The 16,601-nt window shown below is 44.1% G+C and overlaps 1 protein-coding gene across 1 annotated transcript in view; it reads right to left on the bottom strand.

The window, feature by feature from the left end:
- Positions 1-8,346, bottom strand: part of INPP5D (inositol polyphosphate-5-phosphatase D) — a 58,318-nt gene extending 49,972 nt beyond the window's left edge. The window contains exon 1 of the mRNA XM_081912434.1: positions 8,034-8,346. Within this exon, the coding sequence (XP_081768560.1) occupies positions 8,034-8,167 (134 nt within the window). The 5' untranslated portion in view covers positions 8,168-8,346. The remainder of the gene's footprint in view (positions 1-8,033) is intronic.
- Positions 8,347-16,601: the final 8,255 nt, after the last annotated feature.

Raw genomic sequence — 16,601 nt, 5'->3', positions numbered from 1 at the left:
AATCTCTTATGCAGCAGAGACATACATATAATTGAAAAAAATGTCTGTGGTTGCATCAATTCTAATCAAAATACTAGCTGTTGAATGTGCCACTTCTCATAAGGTACATCATCTGTCTCCAGCCATAATCACATATTTTGAAAGACACTGTCTTCTGCAAAAAATTTCAGAGGCAAAGCAGAATTTCTGCTGAGAATGACTAGCTGTTCCGTAAGAGACCATGCTACTTGCTTCTTCATCACTTCCAGAAAATAAGAGCAAGCAGATCATCTCAGGATTTGTCAAGACAGTTTTCAGAAATGTCATGGGAAAACATTCTACACAGATATTTCTCCAACACTGCTGCTCTCCCAGTGTGATCGAAAACAGAGGTAAATCCACCAGGCTGAACACCTCAAAGCAAGGAACCCCTAAAAGTGAACTAGTGGGTTTCACCTTCTGAGACTCGGGTAAAGAAAGGACTTCTCACACAGAAAGCATATCCACGCCATACATTAAAGCACATTTAAGCACATGGCTACCACCAAATAATCTTAGGAACTGTAGTTAACCTTTGCAAAGCTACAATGATCAGCACTTTTAACAGACTACAGTTCCCATCATTCTTTTGGGGGAAACTATGTGCTTTAAACCTATGGTGTAGATGTGGCCTTAATCCCCACATGAACCACAGCAGACTCTATGCCCACTTGCCCACTACTAGAGCATTTCCAACTGCCTGTAAGCTGCTGAGGTAAATGAGGGGAGAAGTATGGAAGGGTCTGTTGCTGTATACACTAGAATGTCATTAAAGACTTTTGCCTCTTTCTCTGAGGTGCCTAATTAAAACCTCTGGTTGTTGAAAAGAATAGGGCCAGAAGTCATTTGATAAGGAGCTACACAGGGGCCAGATGAAAGCCCTCAGTGTATTTGTGCTGGTGCTTATTTTCTATGATAAAGTCATTTTGCTGCTTCTCTAAATTCAAGCATTCTTTTCCTTGGGATTCACTGTAAATCTCTGCTTGTGATTGCCTACCATTACTTATTTTATTGCTTAAATGTGCTTTAATGTTTTGCTCCACTCAGGATTCTATGTCATTGAATGCAGCGGGGCTTATTTCTAGGTTTACAACCTTAGGCTGAGAATTAGAAATAATTCATTTCATTTAAATTTATCTCCCAAAGAACACAAAGTGGCATATATACAGTAGTTCTCCCTGTACGCACGCCCCCCCCCCCTTATTTTCACAAAAGCCCTGTGAGGTAAATTATGTTGAGAGACAGTGACTGGCTCAAGTTCACTCAGTGAGATACATCACTGAGTGGTGATTTGAACCCTAGCCTCCCAGATCCTAGTCTGACACACTAACCTATCCTTTTTCAACCTTGGGTCCCCAAATGTTGTTGGACTACAACTCCAACCATCCCTAGCTAGCAGGACCAGTGGTCAGGGAAGATAGGAGTTGTAGTCCGACAATAGCTAAGCACCCAAGTTTGGGAAAGGTTGCTGTAACCACTACACCAGGATTCCTCAACCTCGGCCCTCCAGATGTTTTTGGCCTACAACTCCCATGAGCCCTAGCTAGCAGGACCAGTGGTCAGGGATGATGGGAATTGTTGTCTCAAAACATCTGGAGGGCCGAGGTTGAGGAAGACTGCACAACACCATATTAGAAGTGGATCAATCTGTCAATCTCATTTTCTCTATTTCTCTCTCTCTCTTTTTAAATCTTATATTCAGTTCTCCATATTTCTGCATCATTCTGTGAATTTACTTTTAAAGTCAACATGAAAATGTGCCAGCATTTTAGTGCAAATTTCTCCCAATGGGCACGTTTTTGCTGGCATTTTTCCCTAATAAAATGCATTTTATATGCTATTTTCACTAATGTATGCACACTTCTGTACACATTATTTGGTTGGAGAATTGCATCATGAAATTTGAAGAAGTGTGAGTTTCAAAAGGTAGCGGTGTTTCGGTTTGCATATTGTTTCAGAAACTGCAAATTAGGTAGGTTCTTCTTATTGAAGTTCAAACCAAACCCAGTTTCTTCCCCATCCCTACTCCCCAACAGCTCATCAGTGGTGTTATGTACTGAGTTGAATAGGATCCAAAAGACAGCAGTCTGATTGGTCCTAGAACAATAGGATTCAGAATGCAGCAGTCTGATTGGTCCTAGAACAATGCAGTAGTATGATTGGCCCGCAGGAGCCACCCAATCCAGCTCCAGGTGGAAGTGAATCCGCAACCTGATTGGCCAACAGGAGAACCCCAGAATTAGCCAATCACGTGCGGCCCATTGTGTAAATGTATATAAAGCAGATATTTTGGGGGAACTTTCATTTCCTCACTACTATGAGCTGAGTAAAGAGCATGAAATCCACACTTGACTCTGAGTATATTTCAAGTAATATGACTGAAGAGTTGAGGACTAGGGAGGGAATTGGATTGCTCACAGGCCAAGATTAATTCTACCCACTGCTCTTTACAGAGAGACCTCCAAGTGTAAAGAACAACATGGGCGTGGAAACAGCATTGCCTCAGCCAGATCCAAAGAGTTTGGGCTGTTTCTGAGACTTTAAGAATAATAAAATGTGGATTGTGAGGTTTTAGGGATGCAACTATAGCAGGCATAGGCAAACTCGGCCTCCAGATGTTTTGGGACTACAACTCCCATCATCTTTCATGAGTCAGTTTCCAGAGTTGTTGTTTTTAAGAGGATGTTGACGTATATTGGCCCATAACCCTAAGCACTTTTATCCCTGTGCAATATACTTCCCAGTATCAACACCAGACTTGGGGAGAAAAGGATTCAGAGAAATGGATTTCAGGAATATAATGGGGACGGCGGTTCAGCTCCTTTCATCCAGAGGACACTTTTTATGTAAAAATCAGACCTATTACCACCCTCCCTTTATATGCAGTCCTGGCAGATATGTGATTCAACAAATGCAACATTTCACATCTATTTAGGTTCTGAATGTGTGAGACTTAAACTGAATGTGTGTGGCTGCACTCTGTCAATTCAGATGCATTCATGCTTTTGAAAAACTGATACAGTGCCTCTGGTCTGCATTGTTATAATGGTTATTTTCCTTGATGGATTGCCAAGTAATTAAATGATCCTTAACTGAACACAGAATCAAAACACCACCCAAGAGTATTCCCCTTCTGTTCTCTTTCTGTTGTATTATTTTTTTAACTCAGGGAAGAAAGAGCAGAAGAGTTTTATCTGAAGAGTAGAAAAGATCAGAAAGAGCCATTAAAAAAAACAACCAAAACCAACAGCTTTTAGGCTTAATTTCCAGACTTCTATAGTAATGGGAGTCTCACCTCCAAAGAGGACAATTAATGGGATGCTTTGTTTGGGGCTGGAATTATTGAACCAGCATGATTAGAATATCTGAGGGATTCTCACTTTTGACCGTGGGCTTTGATGCAGGCAGTTTTCTGAAGGTATTTTCACACATGACAATTAAATATATTTTTGCAGTTACTGTGGTTCTGTTTGAAATGTAAACCCGCCCTTGCCCTAGAATGTCTATTCACTTTCATATGTGGCCCTCTCCCATGCTCTGTTCTTTCCTGACAGCAGTGTAGTCAAAGGGCTAATGAATCTTAAGGGCATTTATAAATATATATATTTAAAACAACAACAACCTTCTTTTATTTAGCTACAGACAGTTCTGTTAAAGACAGGAAGAGCTCAGAGAACATACTAGTGCAGCTATCTGTCTCATCTGTCTTTATTCAAATTTTTATTTCCATCTCAGAACATGGTAGGAAAATTATTACTTCTTCCTTCACGGTAAGCACTATAGGACCTTTATTCTCTCTTCATTAAGCTTTGAACACTTTAGCTAGACAAACTAGTCCATTGAAAGGGTTTAGTTAGCAAGCTGTCTCATCCCTGCTTGAATTCTTATCAATAAGCTATTTTGACGTATGTTACGAAACCACATTTTTAGCTTACGCTTTGCTTGTGAACTTTTACAAGAACTGCTGCATTGAAGCATGATTTACGTCACAAACTGTTAAACACTGAATGTCCAGACAGTCTGTTGAGTTCCGAATATATTTGTGTCACTCATTTGCTATCATGATAAAAGTTGCCTACCTAATTCGCAGTTTCTGTAAGAATATGCAAAGTGAAACACAGCTACCTTTGAAACTTCCACTTCTCCAAATTTAAGTATGCAGTTGTTTAACCAAATAATGCATATAAAAATGTGTGCATTGAGGCAAGATGTGCATAAAAACACATATGTTAATGAAAATAACATCATAAAATAACATAATAATAAAAAATCATGCCTTGCATCCAACTAAGTCCTGCACAAAGTAGACCCATTTAAATTCATGAACCTGATTTAGACATGTCTGCTCTGAGTAGGGCTAGCATTGGCCATAATCATAGATGTAACCTAAAAGATCATATATATCCAATTCTACATGGGTGACCACATGATCACCCAGAAATTGCTGTTATGGTTGTACAGCAGCCAAGGCAAACATTTCTGTGACTTCTTTGTTGTCATTCTAACTAAAATGCTAATTCCTCTGATTTTGCTCAGTTGATGTGCTCCTTCAACAGCAGGCAGAAGAAGCTTTTCTCCTGCTTCTTCACCACAAACACAGCATCTTAAGTTATACGGGATATTTTGATGTCCCATATCAAAAAGTAGAGGGCATAACTGAAACATAGCAATGTTAATCTAGACAGATCAATGAAATAATTTTGCAGTTCATGGTGAAGCTATCAGGAAGCATTCTTAACATTTGCCGTTAAATAAAGATCACCAAACAAAGATATCTCCCACCCACATCTTGAATTTAAGCAACTGAATTTAAGCAACTGACACATCAGAATTTAGAAATCTAGATATCTAGATAAAAGTCATATAACTTGACCACCTGACTAACAAGTAAGCAGTACTAGTTGCACAATCCAACTGAAACACTTTGTTAAAACGATTCCTTGAAAGCTTCTCCCGGCCTTCCTAAGCCTGGTGCCCTCCAGATGGCTAGAGTCCTGGACTAGCTAGAGGAGATCCAGGTTCAAATTATCACTCAGCCAAGATACTCACTGGATATCATTTGGGCAGTTTCTCCGTCTAATTTACCTCACATATGAAATATGAAATATCTTAAATCTATACTATTTAAAGTGACATAATCATATTCTTATATTTACCAGAAGTACTCCCTTCATAATATAGCTGATGGGGGTACCCCCTGAATGCCAAAAATTGCGTTTAGCACCTTGTTTTGATTGAAATTATTGAAAGGATTTCAAGTGAGGAAGCCCATTAAAAGCCTGTGATTCTGTGGGTTTAGTTTAAGCTGCAGTTCTTAACACATATATTAGGAAATAAGCCCCATTGAACTTGGTGGGACTTGCTTCTGAAGAAACTTGCATAGGATAGGTCTTTTAGTTTACAGGATTTTTTAAAAAATGAATTACTTACAACCCCCCATATGCCCTCTAACATTTCAGGACCCCACTAATATACTGCTCATTGGATCAAGTTTTTAAAACATAGATGCCTAAAGCTGGGTCTCTAGATCCACATTTAAATGTTAGCAAGAGGTGTTGATGCCTCAAGCAATTTGTAGATCATATGCTTATGTTCTGGAGTCTATAAATGGATTTCGGCTGCTAATTTTGGCCTTCTTTTTTTCATATCTTGCCTGGAAATTTTTGTTTCAATGCATGGCTATGGCTGTACTGCAAAACACAAGCATGGTTCCTGAGAAGCCCAGTTTTCCTTTTTTTTTTAAAAAAAAAGGAATACTTTTAAGCTTCTACATTTGTGCAGGTAGGTTTTGGAAGGCATGGGGGGGAAGGCCCACTTTGCAGACGACATTCCACTCCTTGAAAGAGTGCCCAGTCCAAGTGTAGTTTAACATTAAATAAAGAAGGAGAGCAGGGACCTTGAAGTTCCTCACTTGGACAGTAGTCTGGACACCTCATCACCATTTCCCCCCACCGTGGTAAGATATATTTGTAGTTTTATCATAACAATTATTTCTAAATTTGCATATATGCACACAAATTAGCATGCGCACATTTTATGCAAATCTGTGTCCTCATTCATCCTTTTTCTTCTTCTTTTTCTTGTAATGCTTCTTTGGCAATCTGTGAGTGGCAGCTCTAAGGAGATGTGGTTATGCTGACATTTAAGATAGTGTTTTCTCCACTTCCCCAATGCTACAGTGTTGTGTTTCATACGGATGAAAGAAAGCTTGTGGTATTTTTCTCATATTTGTTTTACATAGCAGAGCATAGTGGAAGCCAATAGGCATCTGCAGCAGGGAACAAATCTACTGACTGATCTCAAGATTCCCAAAGCAACAGGGTAGACTCACTTCTAAACGGCTTCCAGTCCAGCTAAATTCCAGCTCAGAAACTGACCAAGAGAAATTGATGCATGTTCTTTGCTGTGAGTAGCTGCTGAATTAAGGATATGAAAAGAATAGGAGAGATCAGAGGTGGGTCATCTAGGCGACTGCAAACAGGCCCTTCACGGAGCAGCTGATGGGCCGTCAGTCTATACCATCAAATAATATTCATATTTCTTTACGATTGGGGATTTCTCTCCAAACTTCTGAGGCACTACCTTCCAGTTTCCAAGGTCCAAGAAATTATTAATTCAAACTTCCTGAATTTTGCCAAATGTCCCATTCATGTTAAGCCATGTTTTACCTCGACAACCACAAACTTGGCTTAGGAAGTGTCTGTCTCTGCAACTCTAATTTGAAGTGCCTGTGATTCATCTCCATGCTTCAGCTTTTGCTGGTCTCAACTACTTTGCATCCCTGACAGCAACAGTCAGTTGCACAGTCCGTATAGCTGATCTCCCAGTCCCACAGTAGGGTCAGTATCCAAAACATTCATTTAATGCATTCTCATGCCTCTTTCATAGGCTTGGCTCCCCCCCCCCCAAGAATCGAGGGAACTGTAGTTTGTTAAGGGTGGTGAGAATTGTAGCACTGCGAGGAGTCTCCTAACAGCTCTCAGCACCCTTAACAAACTATAGTTTCCAGTCTTCTTTGGGGGATGCCACAACTGTTTAAAGCGGCACAAGAGTGCTTTAAATGCATGGTGTTGATGTGACAAATAAATGGATTGCATTCAGGCCCTGCTTGTGGGTTTCTTGCAGGCATCTGGCTGGCCTAGATGGGCCATTGGCCTGAGCCAGGAGGCTGCTCTTATGTTTTTATGGATGATCATGAGGTAAACAGGTTTTCCCTTCACATCTTCCCAGTTGTGCACTGCAGCAGCGGTGGAGCATATGCCCGCACTGCCTGGGGTGGGCGGGCAGGGTGCCTGCCTGCGTGCCACAGTTCAGAGAAGGAGACAGGTGAGGAAACTGCTGCCCAATCTCCTCCTGCTGTCCGCTATCTGGTCAGCCAAGGCATCCCCTCTCAAAATTACGCCGGGGCTGCAGCACCCACAGCACCCCTCACGCTATGCCTCTGCACTGCAGTAGCCTCCAAGACATCCTCTAAATATGTCTGAGGAGTTATTCAGAAAACCAGCATGTTTGTAGTATGCAAAAAAACCCCAACACGCCTGTTATGGTTATATCAACTCGAGAGACAGAGAGGGAAAGAATGAACTGGTGGACTCCAAATTATCAGTCCAATCCTGTACACACCTACTCAGAAGTAAATTTCATTAAGTTCAGTGGCGCTTACTGTAAAGGACTGCAGCCTCAACAAATTAATGGAATTTTTTTTAAAAATAAAACAAAACAAAGCAAACCATAGGTGCAACAAGATGAAGCCTTACTGCTACCTACATAATTGTTTAAGAAATTGCACTTTTGCCACTGTCTCTCTTTAAATCTGCTCATGTGTAGCAACTCTTCTCATGTAGCTTATTCTGTCATGCCAGCCATACACCCAAGTTCTTTTGCTGCCTCCAGTTGAGCACAGGCATCACCTGTCACATACAGAGAGATCAGACCGTACTTTAGCTCCATGCACGGCTTGCTGCAGAAGGAGGAGAGGAGCCGCTGAGTACAGTGGAGGCACAAGCCATACTTACAGCAAGCACAGGGCGTATGCTGAGGGGATGGACTCACTGGCCCGCACAAGGAAGCTTCCATCCTTGCCTACTTTAGAGAGCAGGTCCTCAGCTCGTGAGCGGGTGATGGTTCCGTGGTACCAGCACTGATCCATGCCTTGACTCGCGAGGGAAGGAGCCCGTCCCAAAACGAAATGAAAACAAATGTTAATTTAAAAATAACGATAACCACCCAACCAGCAACTTGTGTGGAGATCCCAGAGCTGTCTGTGTGTAGTGCTCAGAAGCAGAAGCAGCTGCTCACTCAGCTTCCTGTTTCAAATTGTGCAGAGAGAGGGAAAGGAAACAGAGCTGAACTTCCTCATAGAAATCAAGAGAGAGAGAGAGAGATGCCACGCACACTTCCCTGGCCCCTCCCTCTGTGCCATGGCACAGCCCACATCAGACGGAAGCCCATTCTAGCCACCAGCTTTGCACAAGTTTGATGGGTACAGTTTGCATTGCAGCCTCATTTGTCCAAAAATGAATCTGACCCCAGTCAAGATAGCATTCTTCCCCCTTTCCCTCCAGCCCACCCCCACCCCCATTTTGCATGTCTCTCTGTCCTTGGACACCTCTGACTTAAAACACAATTGTCTTTTATCTGCTTTGCCTGAAGAAAGGCCCAGTTTCAATTCCTAGCATTTCCAAGTAGGCCTGGAAGAAACTTCGGCCTGGAACTCTGGAGAGCTATGGCCTGTCAGTATAAAGCAGGGGTGCCAGCTCCAGGGGGCCAAACCGTTTTGCCTCCCACCTTTGTATGGAGGCAAAGTGTGGAGCTAACCATGGTGGCCGGCTCCTTCTCCTTCTCCTCCTGCGACGGAGCGGAATGTCTGAAGCAGCTTCCTGCTGCTGGCAGCGCCTAGAGGAGGAGGAGCCACATCTCCTCCTGACATCATGCGCATGACATTGAGACGTCACATCACACATGTGATGTTGCCCCCCACCCCCAATTGCCTGCGTAAGCTGTTGCCTCTGGTATAGACAATACTGACTAGATGGACCTATGGCCTGACTCGCTATAAGGCAGCTTACTATGTTCCCTCAGTACAGTGGTACCTCGGGTTAAGTACTTAATTCGTTCCGGAGGTCCGTTCTTAACCTGAAACTGTTCTTAACCTCAAGCATCACTTTAGCTAATGGGGCCTCCCGCTGCCGCCACATGATTTCTGTTCTCATCCTGAAGCAAAGTTCTTAACCTGAGGTACTATTTCTGGGTTAGCGGAGTCTGTAACCTGAAGTGTATGTAACCCGAGGTACCACTGTACACCACTGTACTGAATATCAGGGGGGTCTCAGACTTTGATGCAGATAATTGTTGAGAGGGGAGTAATAGTTTAATGCTCCACAAATACAAGCTGTTGCTAGTAGTGGGGAAATTGTGCAAATGATTCTTGCCCTTGTCCTGAACATGTTGGAGGATTTCAGCATGTTGGTCAAGGCTGATATTAGAGGGCAATCTCAGGACCTTCTGGCTTTTGTGAGAATTGTGAATTATTCCATATAATAAATGGACTGACATACAGGTATGTGACAGAACATTGTGAACGTGTGCTCCAATGATAGGGATGGGTGAATCTGACCATGTTGGTTGTTCCCAGCTTTTTATTTTTCACAGTCTTGTTACATTCTCCATATTTCCATATCATTTGTGGCTTTTAAAAAAAGTTCTCATGAAAATTCAGCAGCATTTTAGTGCAAATTCCTCATATTTTGCATGCAATTTCTTCTAATATAATGTTATTTCCATGAATATATTTTAATGAACAATTTACCCTAGTATATGCATTTTGTATACAGCAGGAGAATTCCCTGCAAAATTCAGAGAAGTGTGAATTTTTGAAGGACAGCTGTATTTTGGATCACATATTGTTTTGAAAAGAGCAGATTCTGCAGGTTTGCCTTTAAATGTGAATTGAATTTGTTCCCTGTCCAGTGACTGAGGGTGTGTTGAGAAGACACTATTTGTGAGTGTTCAGAACTTAACTGGTTAAGTTGTTCTGAGTGTGCGTCACATTCCGACGTCAGCTGTTAGAAGCTGGGAGGAGACAGAAGCTTTTAGAAGCTAAGGGGAGGAGTTTTTCCCTGTACTTTCACTTCTTCTCTCTGTGTATCTGAGAGAGAAAGACGTGCCTTTGGACATGGCTGAAAGAAGCCCTGGACTTTAATGCTGTAATGTATGAATAAAGAGCTGTAAATAGACAAACCTGTCTATGTGTGCTTACAAGAAGCAAGACTGCTTTACACGCTGTGCTTCTACTCTGCAAAGCCGTGACTGAAAGAAGAGACAGCAGGAGTTATTGCGCAGCTTGAGAGGAAGCCTGCCGGACCGCTGTAGGTGATTGATGCGGATCGTAAAGCTGTCTGACGTCGCGGCTCTATCAATAAGGCAAGATCGATAGATATCTCCAGAGGTTATGGGGTCAGAAAACGCTCGTAAAGCAGCCGGTGTGAGCCCCAGGAACGCTTTGAAGTCAGCGTGGGTGCCGGAGAGCAAGAATGATTGATTGCCTGCTTCCGAGAGGCAGTAAGAGCTTCTGACACAGAGAGCTGAAACGCAGCTGAAAAATCGCTTCTCCAAAGACAGGTGCTGGAGGCTACTGCTACGTGAGTAAGCTGGGGCACTGGGGGGAGAAGATGGCGCAGTTCCAGAAGCATGGTTTTGGGCTTAAGCTACCATGTGAAAAGCTGACGCGCGAAGGCTGGTGGACGTGGAGTCTCCACGTAGAACTGTTATTGGTCGGAGAAAGCCTTTGGGAGGCAGTCCAGCCACTGCAGAAAGTGGCTGGAGCAGCAACAGAGCTGAGTGAAGCTGAGATGTGTGTGCTAGTATTTCTGGCAGAGAATGTAAGTGATGCGCTGAAGCCTATTGTCCTAGATGCTGAGAGGCCTGAGGTTGCATGGCTAGCACTCCGTGAGGCTTGTGAAGCAGGAGTGGAACGCCATGGCCTAGACGCGGCTGCGTCAGAAGGGGAGAGGCAAGATGGCGCTGGGCACATTCTTGAGAGTCAACACACAGCTGAGGGAAGCTGTGGGCCCCCAGAGGGGGCAGAAGGGACTATTGCTGGCAGCTGTACTAGTGCTGCACCGTGCTTGTGTGAGGCGTTAGCGAAAGGCCAGAGCCCAGAAAGCCCAAGGGGGGCTGGGACAGTGTTGGGGAGCTGTTGTAATGCTTCTACACGTCTGTGTGATGGACTGAGTCCTGGAGAAGCTGGACTGGCAGGCCCTGTTCCCGATGTCTTGGCCTCTAGGAGCGCTAGTGAGCAGATCGGGGGGGCGAAGAGTTCCAAAGGCAAGTTTAAAGAGCTTTCCCTTTGTGCTGAAGCAGAGAGGAGCTTCAGGGGGGGGCAGGCTGGTGGGAGGAGCCGTTCCAGAAGGAGGAAGGCCAGGCCAGCTGGGAGGAGCCCCGGGCAGTGTTTTTCCACTGGAGTTCAACGTCGGCGTGGCAATTGCCCCCACCGGAGCAGAGAGCCGATGCAGGATGTTTGCAAAGATTTTTCCCATGGGAATCAGGCAGGTTTCCATGGCAACAGGCCTGGGAAGACAGGCAGGCGTGGAGCTGAGCCAGGTGGTCGTGGTAAACAACAGGAAGAGTCTTATCAAGTTTCTGCGAGTATGGCAGTGTTTGAAGACGGCGGAGTGAAAGATTCCGGGATGGCCCTTGTAATAGACTCTGCAGCTAACCGCAACATGGTTCCAGAGACCCCTGCAGTCGAGAGGTGGAATTGCACAGCAGTTCCGAAGGGACAAACTATTAAGTTCGCGAATGGACAGAAAACTAGAGTTCGCAAATGTACTAATGCCTTTCTTTCTGTTTTACAGGAGACGGTGGATTTTTGTATTGTTCCAGAGATTCATCACTGTTTGCTATCTGTGCCTTATTTGTTGAATAAGGGGTTCAAAGTTTGTTTTGAAAATGATGTCTGCACAATCTCCAAAGGGGGGAGGTTACTAGCCAAAGTGCGGAAGGGACAGAATGATCTTTTCATTCTTAAAACGTCTCTTGGAGGTGAGGGGAAGGTTGAGAAAGCACAGGCGTTGCGTGCTACAGTTCCCAACCAGCGTACTACAGTTCCCGCTCATAATGTTACATGTGCATGCGTATGGCATCAGAGAACAATTCATGGGTCGGTAGAGGACTTGCAGACTCTGCCCGAGGTTGCCACGGGGTGTAGGATTCAAAATTGTGGAAGTGCCATTAATTGTGACACTTGCAAGCAAGCAAAGGTGAGAGGGTGCAGTTACCCAAAGGTGGAACGTGTGGCCACTAAACCTTTTGAGCTGGTACACATAGATTTGTCCAGTCCTGTCAAGGCACAGAGTCTAGGGGGGGCCAGATTTCTGCTAACTTTTCTGGATGATTTCTCGCAGAATTCCTGGACTCACGGTCTCAAATCCAGGGAGGATGCAGCACAGCTGATCAAGAGCTGGATTGAGGGGGTGGAACAGAGGTTCTCCACCAGGGTTCAAGCGATCATCAGTGACAGAAATGCTGAGTACACTGGTTCTGCGTTGCAGAAGTTCTTGCAGAAGAGAGGGATACGCCACACAGTTACTTCACCCCAGCAAGGGGGGGTGGCAGAGCTGAGGAGTGGAGCTCTGGTTAAGGCTGCACAGGTGATGCTGAAAGAAGCCAGGTTGCCTCCTGAGTTTTGGCTGGAGGCTACGAGGGCTGTGTCATTTACCTGGAATCGTGTCTACAACTCACTGGTAGGTGACACACCGTTCTCTTTGTTAAATGGCCGCAAACCCCGGGTTCACTTTCTGCGGACTTTTGGAACTCCTGCGCTTGTCGCTTTGCCTAAGGCTTTGCGAGGGCCAGATGGAGCCAAATTCCAGAAAATGATCTTCTGTGGGTATGAGCCAGATGCCCGTGCATGGCGTTTTGCCTACCCGTCAGGTGATCAGAGTAAGGTGCTGATCAGTAAACACGCTGAGTTCTTAGAGGAGGAGGTAAAGTCAAAGACTCCTGTCAGGCGTGATGTTCTCTCAGAATGTCTCTCTGACCCAGAAGACAGTTCTGATGAGGCAGAGGAAGAAGAGGCTGAGGCTGCTGATGACGACCAGGTCACTGACCAGGGTCAAGAGCAGGATAGGGCATCTCCGCAAGCTGTTAAGAGACTGCCCAAAAGTCAGCCTAGTTCTCCTGTGAGTGTGATGGAGAGGATTCGAAGACGCTTTAAGTCAGAGGGTGAGTTCCATGATGCAGAGGACACACCTGCTGATCAAAGTGAGTCAGAGGGAACACCTGAGTTTGTGCCTAGGAGGTCCAGTCGCACAACAAAGGGTATTCCACCAGAGAGGTACCAGGCCACAGGTGCATGGGTAAGTTTCGCACAGTGCGATTCTGAGAGTTGTGAGGTGGTTCCACAGTTGCCTAACAGGGACGCCAAGAGAGGGCGCAAGGCATTGGGGAAGGAATTGATCTCACAGAGTTTTGCTGAGGATGTTCCACAGGTGCAGTCGGAATCCAACGCAAGGGGGGGTGTGAGTGTTCAGAACTTAACTGGTTAAGTTGTTCTGAGTGTGCGTCACATTCCGACGTCAGCTGTTAGAAGCTGGGAGGAGACAGAAGCTTTTAGAAGCTAAGGGGAGGAGTTTTTCCCTGTACTTTCACTTCTTCTCTCTGTGTATCTGAGAGAGAAAGACGTGCCTTTGGACATGGCTGAAAGAAGCCCTGGACTTTAATGCTGTAATGTATGAATAAAGAGCTGTAAATAGACAAACCTGTCTATGTGTGCTTACAAGAAGCAAGACTGCTTTACACGCTGTGCTTCTACTCTGCTAAAAAGCCGTGACTGAAAGAAGAGACAGCAGGAGTTATTGCGCAGCTTGAGAGGAAGCCTGCCGGACCGCTGTAGGTGATTGATGCGGATCGTAAAGCTGTCTGACGTCGCGGCTCTATCGATAAGGCAAGATCGATAGATATCTCCAGACTATTGTCAAGATCAAACTTTGACCTTGTGAAAACATAGGTCCCTACCGTTCAATGGCCCTGTTAGCAATGTATGGACTCTCTTTCACCCCTGCTCCCAACCATGCCTGTTTGAAAGTTTGGAGGATTGGTAAGAGTCCTTTAACTTCTTGTGGTCCCTTTGTGTAAGCTCCTTATATTTCTAGCCAGCTAATTTTTATGTATAGCCCAACATAGCTGGCATATATGAACATTAATTAGTATACAGCATTAGCAAATGAGCCTTAGATGTAAAACCAACATCTGCCTTCTGTGATGAACCTACCACCCACTTTGGGGGCAAAACTGCTTGTATATGGCTTGCCTGGGAGCTGCTTAATTACAGTATTAGAATTTGAGGTATCAGCCTTGCCTTGTTTTTAACCAATTAGTTTCAACTGGTGCACTTAGAGGGCTCTCTGAACAGCCACTTATGAACCAGTTCCAGAATTTCCCTCCTACTGGTTCGGGTGAACACTGCATTTCTAAGAGTAAGTGCCAGGCAGCCTCAAATGGATAATGGATCCATGGATCCACGGTCTTGTTCAAAAAGCCATTATATAAATTCAGCAGCCATTTCATGTCTCCTCTCCAACTTTCCTTCTTGGGGGAGGTTGTGTTGGAATTAGAGCTAACCAGGTTACTGTTCACATTTTAGATCTGGGCCCAAACATGGCTTGTGGGTTTGGTTGATGATGCCCACCTGCCCTGCTAGATCAGACTAAGGCCTGTGCAGTCCAACCTTCTGTTCTCACAGTGGCCTACAAGATGCTTATAGGAAGCCCACAAGCAAGACATGCATACAGTTGCACTCTCTCTTTTAGACTAGTCGCTTGCTTTCAGTTCTCTGAACCATGAAGCCTTGGTGACTTATCTGCAAGAACTGGCAGGTGTTTATAAAGTCACTCTTGATTTGAGAGGTTCCACAGTTATTCTTGGTAGAAACATCTCAGGGTTGCTGAAAGGCTGAATACTCATCCTCTCCCAGCAATTCCCCAGGGAAACTCAAGAGGCCCCATCTTATCCCTTCTCCTGTTCAATGAATGTATGAGGCTGCCAAGCAAGACCAGACATGGGTGAGAGCTTTGACAAAGAGGTTCCATAGTGTGCTTTGATTTTCAAGCAAAGGTGCCATTTTGGGTATGGACATAGGCAGATCAGTAGAATTCATGTAAAATCTGAAGTTTCCCGGCAGATAGCAAAGACTCTGTGCATTATTTAGACATGTGTTCCAAACAGTGGTTCCACAGCATAGAATAAAACTAGCTTTAAAAATGCTGGGGAGAATTTTGGCAAAGTATATTTAGTATTATCTCTGAGATAGTACAGCAACCTATCCAAGCCTGATCTGTCATTGACTCTCCTGCCAGTCACTTAAGAACCCCATAAAAATATTTCCACAGAGAATTCACCCTTCTTTTAATTGCTGCTGCCAAAATAGAAGTTGCAAAGTGTGTGTGTGTGTGTGTGTGTGTGTCTGTATGTTTGTGTATGTGTGAAATACCACAGTCACTATAGATTACTCACTGTTTTTATAGGAAACAGCACTGTACAGCAACAGACCAATTCAGTCCCTGAGACAGTGATCCGAAACAAGCATAAAGCAGAACACCAGATTTAGTTCATCATAGCACCTGTAATATTTCATTCTGATTGAGGGAATTAGGCCATACCTAGAGGCGGAGAAGCTCAAAACCTTGGGATAGTCTCTTTTCTGCAATTCAGTCTGAAGTCTCCATTGTCTGTTGACAAGAGCATAATGTCTAATTACTCAGAGAAAATGTGCAGAGCATCTTGCTGTGGCTGTCACAATATTTAATAGACAAGATATACCTATGTGATGTGTGCATGTATATATATATATATATATATATATATATATATATATATATATATATATTTGCTTTCGTAGATTTTCACGGGTACAGGAATGCAGGTTTTGGTGTCCTCGGGTGTCTTCCCGTGTAAAAGTTGGGGTGTCTAGGCGACGTTTCGACGAGGTCTCACTCGTCATCTTCAGGCTGGTGCTTTCAGCTTCTTGTTAAAAGGGTATTTGTTAAAGGCTCTGTTCCAGTAACAAGAAGCTGAAAGCACCAGCCTGAAGATGACGAGTGAGACCTCGTCGAAACGTCGCCTAGACACCCCAACTTTTACACGGGAAGACACCCGAGGACACCAAAACCTGCATATATATATATATATATACACACCCATATATAAATCAGATACTTTTAAAGGAAGATTTTAGAATATTTTTAGTATTTTATTTTAACAAAATATTTACAGAAGCGTTCTGACGCTGAATAACTATTCTGGTACGGAACACCTTTTAAACGTTGAAAACAGGCTTTGCAAATTTCTACACAGTGGGACGTCAACACAGGCATGGCAATAACCATTTGGCCACAAGAGGGCGTTCAGACCTTTGCCCATATATGGCGAACTGTCATCCATCCAGCAAAGTACCATGTGTTATATAATGTATTTATCACCTAGCCCAGATTATAAATGGCTTCCTTGGGGAGAAGGGTGGGGTGAGGGCAGACTGCGGTGAGATTAAACTGTTATTCCAGGGGTGGTATAATAATGTAATGGAT

The sequence above is a fragment of the Podarcis melisellensis genome, assembly GCF_964234715.1.
Source record: "Podarcis melisellensis genome assembly, chromosome: 5".
Classification (NCBI taxonomy): Eukaryota; Metazoa; Chordata; class Lepidosauria; order Squamata; family Lacertidae; genus Podarcis; species Podarcis melisellensis.
This window is presented reverse-complemented; position numbering and strand designations above follow the sequence as displayed.